Source organism: Paramisgurnus dabryanus, chromosome 1, assembly GCF_030506205.2.
Source record: "Paramisgurnus dabryanus chromosome 1, PD_genome_1.1, whole genome shotgun sequence".
Classification (NCBI taxonomy): Eukaryota; Metazoa; Chordata; class Actinopteri; order Cypriniformes; family Cobitidae; genus Paramisgurnus; species Paramisgurnus dabryanus.
This window is the reverse complement of record NC_133337.1, coordinates 36,084,475-36,096,865: the sequence shown is the minus strand read 5'-3', so window position 1 is coordinate 36,096,865 and position 12,391 is coordinate 36,084,475. Positions and strand designations below refer to the sequence as shown.

The window sequence follows — 12,391 nt, the reverse complement described above, 5'->3', positions numbered from 1 at the left end:
GAAAATCGCTGTTTGAAAGAGATAAAGAGGTTACTGCGTATAGCAGTGGCGATCATTGGCTCCTGGGCGAGCAAGTGTGCTTGCTCTCTCCCCGGTGGAGGTTTTACAGATGGTTGTGGACAAATTTTTTAAATAACCATACAGCCATGCTTACACTTTGCAGTCTTTTCCATTGCATGATTAATTTTTAGAGTACATTTTGTTTTGGCATAATTGCTTTTGTGGTGGGTCGTAATAATCAGTGCATGATCTGTGCTGTATTGCCCTGTTTTAACAGGTTTATTTCGAGAGATTTGTGTGGCATTTTTTTTCCAATTTCAAAACATTTCCTGTTGCCTCCGGGCATCACTCCACAAAATAAAATCACAATGGTATAATTCTGAGGTTTAATCACTCAGCTGCAGCCTTGCGCCACATGAAAATAAACTTTTATATTTTCTGGAAAAAATTGCCAAACCATTGCTTTGCAGTTACTTTGGTTACCAGGCTGCAAGTGAATTCACATCTCTTATATTTTTGACCCTGTCTTTGAAAACTATGATAACATCACATAGTCCAATTATGAGATTACAGGCATCAAAGTTTGATTTCACTCATTGATTTCAGTCTTTGAAATATTCAATATTAAAGATATCAAGGTTATATTTTCATAAATTGTTTTTTATATTATGTAAGATTAATCCATGTAAAACAGTAAATCACAATACGTCTGATTTCTTGGCAGCTGTTTCTCTCAACTTATGTAAAAAGCTCACAAGGTTGATCCCGCTTGGTTGCATTGTGGGTAACGTAAGGTAGGCGCCCACTGGATGTGACTAAGATAGATTCATCTACTTTTTTAATTCAAATAAAAGCAGATTTGGGTTATGTTTAGAACCGTGCTATATGTGTACAAACAGCGCTCATCCCCATTGCCTTTAATGTCAAGAGGATGTGTCATATGTGAGCTGTGAATCATCCACATGTAGCGTAACTGATGAAGCTTAACTGATATAGAGACCTTATCAAAAATGTCTCCCTATTTCCTTAGTTACAGGACTTTTGTATGCATGTGTGGCCAGACAGACAGATTGATCTATGGACATAGACAGAAAGATCTATGGACATAGACAGACAGATCTATGGACATAGACAGACAGATCTATGGACATAGACATATAGATCTATGGACATAGACAGACATAGACGGACAGATCTATGGACATAGACGGACCGATCTATGGACATAGACGGACAAATCTATGGACATAGACGGACAGGTCTATGGACATAGACAGACAGATCTATGGACATAGACAGACAGATCTATGGACATAGACAGACAGATCTATGGACATAGACATATAGATCTATGGACATAGACAGACATAGACGGACAGATCTATGGACATAGACGGACAGATCTATGGACATAGACGGACAAATCTATGGACATAGACGGACAGGTCTATGGACATAGACGGACAGATCTATGGACATAGACGGACAGAGACAGATCTATGGACATAGACGGACAGAGACCGATCTATGGACATAGACGGACAGAGACCGATCTATGGACATAGACGGACAGAGACAGATCTATAGACATAGACGGACAGACAGCTCTATAGACAGACAGATCTATAGACACAAACAGATCATTAGACAGACAGATCTATAGAAACAGACAGACAACAGATATATGGATAGGCAGATCTATAGACAGAAGACAGACAGACATATCTATAGACAGAAGACAGACAGACAGACAGACATATCTATAAACAGAAGACAGGCAGACATATCTATAGACAAACAGACAGACAGACAGATCTATAGACAGACCGATCTATAGACAGACAGACAGTCAGATCTATAGACACAGACAGACAGATCTATAGACAGACAAAGAGACAGACAGATCTATATAGACAGACAGACAGACCTATAGACAGACAGACAGAGATGGATCTATAGACAGACAAAGAGACAGACAGACAGAAGACAGACTGACATATCTATAGACAGAAGACAGACAGACAGACAGACAGACATATCTATAGACAGTAGACAGACAGACAGACATATCTATAGACAGACAGACAAAACAGCGAGACAGATCTATAGACAAACAGACAGAGACGGATCTATAGACAGAAGACAGACTGACATATCTATAGACAAGACAGACAGACATATCTATAGACAGAAGACAGACAGACCCACATATCTATAGACAGAAGACAGACATATCTATAGACAGACAGACAGATCTATAGACAATCAGACAGAGGCAGATCTATAGACAGACGGATCTATAGACAGAAGACAGACAGACATATCTATAGACAAAAGACAGACATATCTGTAGACAAAGGACAGACAGACAGAGACAGACAGCCAGCTCTATAGACACAGACAGACAGATCATTAGACAGTCAGATCTATAGAGACAGACAGATCTACAGACAGACAGACATATCTATAGACAGACAGACAGACAGACAGACATATCTATAGACAAAAGACAGACATATCTGTAGACAAAGGACAGACAGACAGACAGAGACAGACAGCTCTATAGACACAGACAGACAGATCATTAGACAGTCAGATCTATAGAGACAGACAGATCTACAGACAGACAGACATATCTATAGACAGACAGACAAAACAGCGAGACAGATCTATAGACAAACAGACAGAGACGGATCTATGGACAGAAGACAGACTGACATATCTATAGACAGAAGACAGACATATCTGTAGACAAAGGACAGACAGACAGAGACAGACAGCTCTATAGACACAGACAGACAGATCATTAGACAGTCAGATCTATAGAGACAGACAGATCTACAGACAGACAGACATATCTATAGACAGACAGACAGACAGACAGACATATCTATAGACAAAGGACAGACAGACAGACAGACAGACAGACAGACAGACAGATCATTAGACAGTCAGATCATTAGACAGTCAGATCATTAGACAGTCAGATCTATAGAGACAGACAGATCTACAGACAGACAGGCAGATCTGTAGACACAGAAGGACAGATCGTTCTATAGACAGACAGACAGGCAGATCTATAGACACAGACAGACAGATCTATATAGACAGACAGACAGATCTATAGACAGACATACAGATACGTAGACACAGACAGACGTTGCATACAAATTGTTTTTAACGTTTTTTATCTTTTGGTTTAGTGTGTCTACTCTGATATGTTGTTAGTTCTTATCCATTTATGCTGCCCTATTTGTATATACCTGTACATTTGAAAATATTATTCAAATACCAACTTGCAATAACAACCTCAGTATGTGAGAGTTTTGCAGCGAAGCTCTAAATTAGAAGATCAAAGATGTACATTTGTTAAGAGATCTCAAAGGGTCCTGCTCTCACTACTCATTATCGAAATCTGGAACATTACACCTCCCAATTCACTTTCTCGGGGCTCATCTGCAAATTCCCACTTAATGTTCTTCATAACTTGCACTTGTCTCTCATCGGCGCAGAAGGTGAGCTGGAATTCATAGACAAAGTCCAGCTCTTCTAATTATTGTAGCCCACCGACGGCGAGCTAGCTGCGTTTGAGGAACCACACGCTGCAGCCGGCATTGTTGTAGATTTACAGTAGGAGGTAGAGAATCTGACCCTGGTGTAATTAAAGATGAATCCTTTGTGATGTCCTCTAGTTTATCAGCTAAAGAGGATGTAATGAACCATACAGGGAGCGTAAGCAGGCCCGAACACTTGAACCCGGGCCATATGGACCACTGCAAGTCTTGTTAGCCTGCTTTTAGATTAAGAGCAATTCACTTTTTTTGGTTCTACGACAATTTCCATTAAGAAGTAGTACGTTACCAAATATACAGTAGTATTACTATTATTAATATTATTAAAAGCCCACTTTGCGCAGGTTTGCCCAGAATGTGTCTGTGAAGTTTCAGCTCAAAATACCCCACAGATCATTTATGGTAAACTATGGTAATGCAGGATTGTCAGTCAGTGACTTTTGACCTGAAATGTACCTTGGTGTAGCGTTACATCATATTTTAAATCTGTATTTCGATAATATTTTAATACTTGGAGGCTGGTAAGTGTCTTAACTGTTAATTATCAAATTCTGTTAAGGTTTATATCTTAATATCATTTCTAATAAGCCGGCACAGGCAAGTTAATTAAGCATGCATTGTATTAAACTACATGACGTGGACTTTCCTCTCATGCGTCGTAAATGAGTGGTCCTTGGATTAATTAAGTTAAACTCACAGCCTCCATTAAACCTTTATAATGCATACAGAGGACTCCCCCTCCTTATTTATTATTTAGCGAGCTCTCGCAGGGACCAAAGTGGGGCATGGATGAGCGAAGCTGGAGAAACGCACTCTCTTTGCCCTGCTGCCTGGGAAGAAAATGCAAAACTTTTTAAATTAGTTTAATAAATCAAGGCCACGCGTTCAGCTGTCATCTGACACGCTACTTTAACCGCAGTCACATGGTCGCGTTTTCCCCCTTTAACATCTCAAAACTGCTGGCTCCTCAAAATGCCACTGAGATCTCCGCTAATGTTTATGTGTGCGCGCTTGTTTCATCCTATATGTGCTAATTAGTCGTTTAACAGGCCGCCTGCTACTGGGTTATCCAATTAAATGGCGCTTTAAGCCACGCCCCTTTTGGAAAACTGCCCACAGTCATTAAATTACCCGCTTCACCCACCTTTAACACCACCCGCATGTATACAAACATATGTTCGCATGTTTACGCTGCTCTTTTTACGTGTAATTATCTGCACGAAGGCATTTGCGCACACACATTTGCACCGTACGTGGGCCCTCGCTCGTCCTCCACACTTTATCCACCCCCTCTTTCATTTCGTACACACAATTGTGTTAGAAAAATAATACGGTTTTGATAACAGTAATGACGTCAGAAAGGAAGAGTGAATGGAAATGAGCAGCTTGAGACGAGCCCATTAGTTGTCTTATTTTAACCACTTTCCTGGAGGGATGTTTGGTGTTTGTCACACATTACAGTTCTCTCTCTCTCTTTCTCCTCGGCATAAGTCATGTCTGACTGTGGGGCCGTTTTGTCACACATTTCCGTACCCCGGCACACCCCACACCTCAGCGATTACACTGATTGCTGTGTTGTTTGGAGAAAAGAACGAACAGCTGTACGACTGTGGATGAGAAACTAAATATCTCTTCAGGACCTTCTCATTAGAAAGGTCTTTACTTGTTTCGATATATCAAAGCCTTATTGCCCTTCAGTTGATTCGAGTTTGTTTTTGTCACCCCTCAAGCACACAATAGAGGGTTAAACGACTTTTCAACTTGTAACCGAGCATTAGCATACCTCAGGCCCAGCATAAATATTGCTTGTCAACAGAAAATTTAGGATTGGTCATTTGGTTAAACAAGCAAAATATGAAGCTCTTTCTCTCCAGAGCCATCAGGGCTTCATTGTTGAAGAAATGATGTTGGCAGGAAATATGTATCCGCAGGTGAATGCATCACTTTCTCTTCAAATCGGCCTGTCATAGTCTAAATAATAGAATTACCCCATCGTGATTGTTCTTGGCATTCCAGCATTTTCCAAATAAGGAGAGCCAAGCTGGCTAATTCAGGACACCCAATCATGGACTAAAATGTTTACCAACTTTGACGTTATTGTGATGGTACGCAATTTAGAGATGTTTACCCTTCTGTCCTTCTCACCATGTGCAGGTACTCAGCTGGAGACCCTGATGGAGAGCATGCGAGCAGAGATCGCCGCTCAACCTCCGGTGGAAGGATCCTTCAGCCCACGTAGAGGAGATATCTGCATCGCAAAGTTTGCTGATGGAGAATGGTAAGAAAATTGAAAGCGTTAAAATGAATGAATTGCGTTAAAGGTGCTCTAAGCGAATTGAAGCGTTTTAGACCATAAAACATTTTTTGTTACATACCGGAAACATCTCCTCACTATCTGCTTGCTGCCTGTCCGCTGATCAAACTGTAAAAAAACGCGATCTCTGTAGACAGCCGAGGCGTCACAAACGGCAATATCAACAAATGGCCAAACCTAGCATCACAAAACTAAACAAAGTATTCCAGCCAATAAACGACAAGAAGGATTTGGGGGTGGGGGTTGGGCGCGTTCATGAAAGCACGGAAGGGAGGGGGAGGGGGAGGAGTTAGCTACGCTCTGTCTGTTTGAAAACAGTTCAAACATCAACAGGAAGTGACGTCGCACATTATTCGCTTAGAGCGCCTTTAAATATGTCATTTTCACTCCATCCCAATTGCTTTCTGGAGAGTGTTTCCCATGTTGCATTTGGGACAACGTTCTTCCCTGGAGTAAGAGCTCATTAAGTGTGTTACACACAGAAAGGTCGGACACGGATCTGTCTGCTGAAACTCACAGAATGATATTTTTCGAAATCCTTTAAGAGCTGAAGGCCATATGTCAGGCATAGGTTTCGAGATGATTGGTGTGTTTTAGCTTAAGTAGATGGTACGGCTTATGAAGGAGGTCTTGAAGTGGGTAAAGATGTCTCGGTTTGATTAGATGAGCGTGGAAACGTCTTTGAAGACTTCTCTTGTGTTTGAGATGTCACATAGAGCATTGAACTGCTCTTTATGAATATAAGAGGCTTCTCCCTCTGCTTTTATGATTTTTGGGTGAGAGGTTACGAATACATGATTGACTCTCCGGCAACACCCAACAGCAGAACTGCTTGGGTATGGGTGCAAAAAGTGAAGCCTCTGGCTCTTTGAAACGAATGGGACTCTGCTCTAAATAAAAAAATGATTTACAATTCCAATAAATGTTTCCGAAAGATGGTTTTGGTCCTTTCAAGTAGTTGTTATCACGCTGATATATGTTCAAGTCTTCAGTATTGTGGTAAGTTTAATTTTAGCTAGTAATTTGATGCAATAGAAATGGGGCGTGAAGTTATGATTGGCGTGGTTGAATTGGTCGCGCGGAAGTTTGATACCGCGGCTCCGCCTCTGGCTCCACGGACGATTCCTTCTGCGCATGCCTTGGCTCCAAACTGACGTTTTTACGTAACATGGCGGCGACCGTGGTCGGAGATTTTTGGCTTCAATTCATTACAATGGTGGGAGGCGACGTCGCGTCGTCCATCTTTTTGTACAGTCTATGGTGCAAAGTATTTACTCTTAGGTTTATAGTAGTATATATTGTACTAAGGTTTTGGTTAAATTTAAATGCTGCATTTTAATAGTTAAAATTTATTTTGTAGGTTTTTGACAAATTTGCATAGTTGCACAGCAGCTTAACAGAAATTCATTTTAGCACAGATGTAAGAAGATGGAGATGTAAGAAAAACAGTAGGAATAAGGGGAAAACATTATAAAATAAGGAATAGGCCTTTTTTACATTTTTTTTTTAAACATGAACAATAAGGAAAACCATAAAATATGACTGTGGACCACAAAAAAGTTATAAGGGTCAATTTTTGAAATTGAGATTTATACGTAATCTGAATGCTGGATAAATTTGCTTCCCGTTGATGTATGGTTTGTTAGGATAAGACAATATTGGTCAAGATACAACTATTTGAAAATCTGGAATCGGAGTGTGCAAAAAATTAAAATATTAAGAAAATCCCCTTGGAAACTTTTCAAATGAAGTACTTAGCAGCACATATTCCTAATGATACATCTATTTTAGCAAACCAACACAAACCTCTTTTTATATATATATATATATATATATATATATATATATATATATATATATATATATATATATATATATATATATATATATATATATATATAGTTTTATGTATTAAATAATATTATATTGTATTATTTTTATTTATTACTATAAATTTAAACTGCTATAAAGATTTGTCTTATTTAATATCTTCAGCCCTGTCTGGGAAAGCACCCTAATATATTATGTACTACTTTAATGACATGTTGTGAGTTAAAACTTATAAAGCATACATCACAGCATAAATTATCTTTCCATTCTCCATTTTAAACTTTAAAAACTTTGGTGATTAAAATTATTTCTGAACTTCCCAGAGATAATCACAACATCAGCGGGCATTTATGTGCAATTTTTATTAGGAAACTCGTATTTACGTTGATTCCTAAAGCACGTGAAGGCAGTATAATTTACAAATATCAAATGGGGGAATTTTTTTGTCAGGTGGAAGCCTTAAATGTCCAGTAAAATACTGCATTTTGTAAATAATTAAACACTTTTTCACTGTGTTGTTGATATACAGGTATTATATATGGTTAGATACTTGCATTTAACATTTTGCCAAATTCAAGGTTGCATGGAGTTACAAGGTTTTTGACCAGCAAATGTCAGAACTGCATAATTATCCGGGATTAGAAAAGCTGCACCTTGCTACAATTTAAACTTGCATGTTATAAAGTTTAATACAGCTTTGTAGGTGCGCCGTTTTTTCTGTCAAGTTGCCAAAATCTTTTATAAAAGATGGAGTGCCGGTTCGAAAAGTTCCACATTATCTTGTCCAACATTTATGGATGCGTAGCGTTTTCATCACTTATCGGGCTATGCAGATCAGACAATTTCTTCTCTCTCTCCATAGGTACAGAGCTCGTGTTGAGAAGGTTGAATCCCCAGCAAAGGTTCACGTGTTCTACATCGACTATGGAAACGTGAGTATCACACAAAATCTGGATGTGAGCTCATTGTCTCCTGTACAGATTCAGCTGTGTTATGTATCTGGGTGGAGCGTGTCTCTTCAGAAATGCCTTGAATGATGATCTTTCTGGATTCTAGGCTGGCTTTACGTTGATTTCTGTTAAAAACACCGCATGTGCTTTCAAAAGCCAAAGCCGGATCTGTCATTCAAAGCTCTGCTTATGTGGAAAATGGTTCTTTTCCGCTATATCACAAGATAAATAGAGCAGTGACATACATCTGGCGTGCATTTGCAATGAAAATAATGCTGGTGTGTTTTAAACGGCCTTGTATTGTGCGGTACCCAGCATGCTTTGCATTGAATTTGCTCTTACCACTGTCCATCTCACATCTCTGTATTCCCTATACGTTTCATTTCTTTTAATACATCCAATCTCTCTCTTTCTCACACACTACACCTCTTATTTAAATAATTTTTGTGTTTGCATTTTAGAGGGTTTTGCAGCGAAAGACGAATTTGTTAAATTGACATTTGTCTTTCGCTTTTTACTGTACTTTCATCTGTTTTTTCAAGTCTCTTCCTCATTCTCCATGCTAAAAAGAGGCTTTGTTGTGGCTCACTGCTAACCAGCTTTTTTAGCCTGCTGTGTTCGCATGTTCTGCACTGATTCACTGATTCCTCTAAAGACACATGACCGCTGCGCTCGACTCGGGTCCGGAAAACAGAGAGAGAGAGAGAGAGAGCGTTTCTCTCTTTCATTTTGTGTTGCATGCTTTGAGAGTGTTGTGTGGAGGAGTGAAGCGTTATCCTTGACTTTGCTTTTATCTGCTTCGCAGTACTCACACCTCCATTTAATGAGGACCTTGTAGAGGCAGTCGGTGTATGAAAGAAGTATGAAGCCTGTTTTATAACACAACAATGTGACTCTTTCAATCTCTCTCTCCGTGTCATTTCAGAGAGAGATATTATCGTCCACACGTCTTGCAGCCCTTCCTCCAGCCTTCAGCACACGTACGCTTCCTCCACAGGCTTCAGAATACACATTCGCCTTCATTCAGGTCCCACAGGATGTAAGTACTCACACACACCCACCCACCCATAAGCACTGTCATGTGATGCATCACACATCTTGGCCTTCAAGCCGCTCCTGTAGAGCATATGCTTTATGTACACACTTACAGGTTTATAGTCCCATTCAGGTTATACAGAATTTGAATTATGAGCTATGACATGCTCTTTTTATTAGGGCTGTCAAACGATTAATTGTGATTAATCGCATTCACAATAAGTTTGTGTTTTCATAATATGTGTGTGTGTGTGTGTACTGTGTGTAATTATGTATATATAAATACACAAACTTTCATGTACATATTTAACTCATTCCCCGTCAGCCTTTTTTCCTTCCGGGAAAAATTTCTTCTAAAAATATATAAACAAATATATAAAATGAAAGAACAGGCCCTCTTCTTTCAAACAAACAATAAAAAAACAAAATGGGGGGAGGAACATTTTATCCTATCTTTATTTTTATTTTTTTTAAGTGCACGCCAGCATTTTTTGTGATTTTCAAAAGAGTTTCACAAAATGCCTTCCAGGAAATAAAATATAAAAATATATAAACATACAAATATATACTGTGTGTAATTATGTATATATAAATACACAAACTTTCATGTACATATTTAACTCATTCCCCGTCAGCCTTTTTTTTTCCTTCCAGGAAAAAATTATTCTAAAAATATATAAACTATTAATAATATTAATAATAATAATTATTATTATTATTATTATTATCATTTATTTATTTTATGTTTGTAAAAATATATAAACTATTAATAATAATAATAATAATAATAATTATTATTATTTATATTTTTATTTTATTTTTATTTTTTAAAATTTAAGTTGCCCGCCAGCATTTTTTTGTGAATTTCACAAAAGTTTCACAAAATGCCTTTCAGGAAAATTTCTTCTAAAAATATATAAACATACAAATATATACTGTGTGTAATTATGTATATATAAATACACAAACTTTCATGTACATATTTAACTCATTCCCCGTCAGCCTTTTTTTCCTTCCAGGAAAAAATTATTCTAAAAATATATAAACTATTAATAATAATAATAATAATTATTATTATTATTATTATTTATTTATTTTATGTTTGTAAAAATATATCAACTATTAATAATAATAATTATTATTATTATTATTATTTTTTTTTTTTTAAGTTGCCCGCCAGCATTTTTTTGTGATTTTTACAAAAGTTTCACAAAATGCCTTCCAGGAAAAAAATCTTCTAAATATATATAAACATACAAAAATATCAAATGAAAGAACAGACCCTCTGCTTTCAACCACCAATAAACAAAATGGGAGGGAAGGAACGTTTCATTCTATCTTTATTATTATTATTATTATTATTATTATTACTATTATTATTATTATTATATATTTTTTAAGTTGCCCGCCAGCATTTTTTTGTGATTTTTACAAAAGTTTCACAAAATGCCTTCCAGGAAAAAAATCTTCTAAATATATATAAACATACAAATATATCAAATGAAAGAACAGACCCTCTGCTTTCAACCACCAATAAACAAAATGGGAGGGAAGGAACGTTTCATTCTATCTTTATTATTATTATTACTATTATTATTATTATTATTATTATTATTATTATTATATATTTTTTAAGTTGCCCGCCAGCATTTTTTTGTGATTTTCACAAAAGTTTCACAAAATGCCTTCCAGGAAAAAAATCTTCTACATATATATAAACATACAAATATATCAAATGAAAGAACAGAACGTCGTCTTTTAAACAAACAAAATAGGGGGAAAAACATTTAATCCATTCTTTATTTTTATCTTTTTATAAACTTTTTTTTTAAATACAAAATTTTTAGCAAAAGCTGATATAATTGAATTTTTGTGAAGAAATTTTGTAAGAGAATCAGATTCAGAATGATTATCAAAACATACACTGAGTGTAAAATTAAGTAAAAAAAAATTTGCTTGAGTTTTTTTTATAAATCGGGACATCTAGTGAATAATCGCTGTATTACAGATTACCATAAAAACTCATCAGGCACACATTTTTTCATGCAAATGTTTTATCTTAATTGACAAGATAACTCGTCAATGGCAGGGAAAGAGTTAAGAATTTGTGCGTGTATATTTACTTCAAACTAATTTATAAATAAACAATTTTCTGAAATTTATGTGTGCGCCCTAATAAAAAGAAAGGTAAAAGAAAAAAATACCTTAATTGTGGTTAATCGTTTGACAGCCCTACTTTTATACAATGATTTTCATTGAATTATATGTAATAAAGTCTTATGATTATTTTACGATTATGCAAACCGCTATTAAAAATGTGTGAATTTGACCCAGTCTGTGAAATTCAGGCTTAATTGTCATGTTACTATGGATTTGATTGTACTTGCTAATTTCACTTTAATTTCAATCTCGTACTCTGTCAATATCAAAGATATCAAGGTTATATTTTCACACAATGTTCTTTACGTTATGTATGATGATTTTATGTATAAAACAGTAAATCACAAAAAAGACTAGCTGGGTTTTTATAGGCATGGTAGCTCAAAACGCATTAGCAGCCCAAATGACATGTGTTTGATTCCAGGCAACGCACATGCTAATAAAATGTATACCGCTTCAGATAATAGCATTTGACAACTGCATTTTACAGCATGTATGAATGTTATATGTTGTGTATTCATGTATGGAAA

General features: G+C 36.6%; 1 protein-coding gene across 1 annotated transcript in view; it reads left to right on the top strand.

Annotated features, from left to right (window-relative positions):
* The window catches only part of snd1 (staphylococcal nuclease and tudor domain containing 1), a 195,323-nt gene that overhangs the window by 156,739 nt on the left and 26,193 nt on the right, over positions 1-12,391 (top strand). Inside the window, exons 19-21 of the mRNA XM_065268696.2 lie at positions 5,727-5,850; positions 8,579-8,648; positions 9,592-9,705. Of these exons, the coding sequence (XP_065124768.1) occupies positions 5,727-5,850; positions 8,579-8,648; positions 9,592-9,705 (308 nt within the window). The remainder of the gene's footprint in view (positions 1-5,726; positions 5,851-8,578; positions 8,649-9,591; positions 9,706-12,391) is intronic.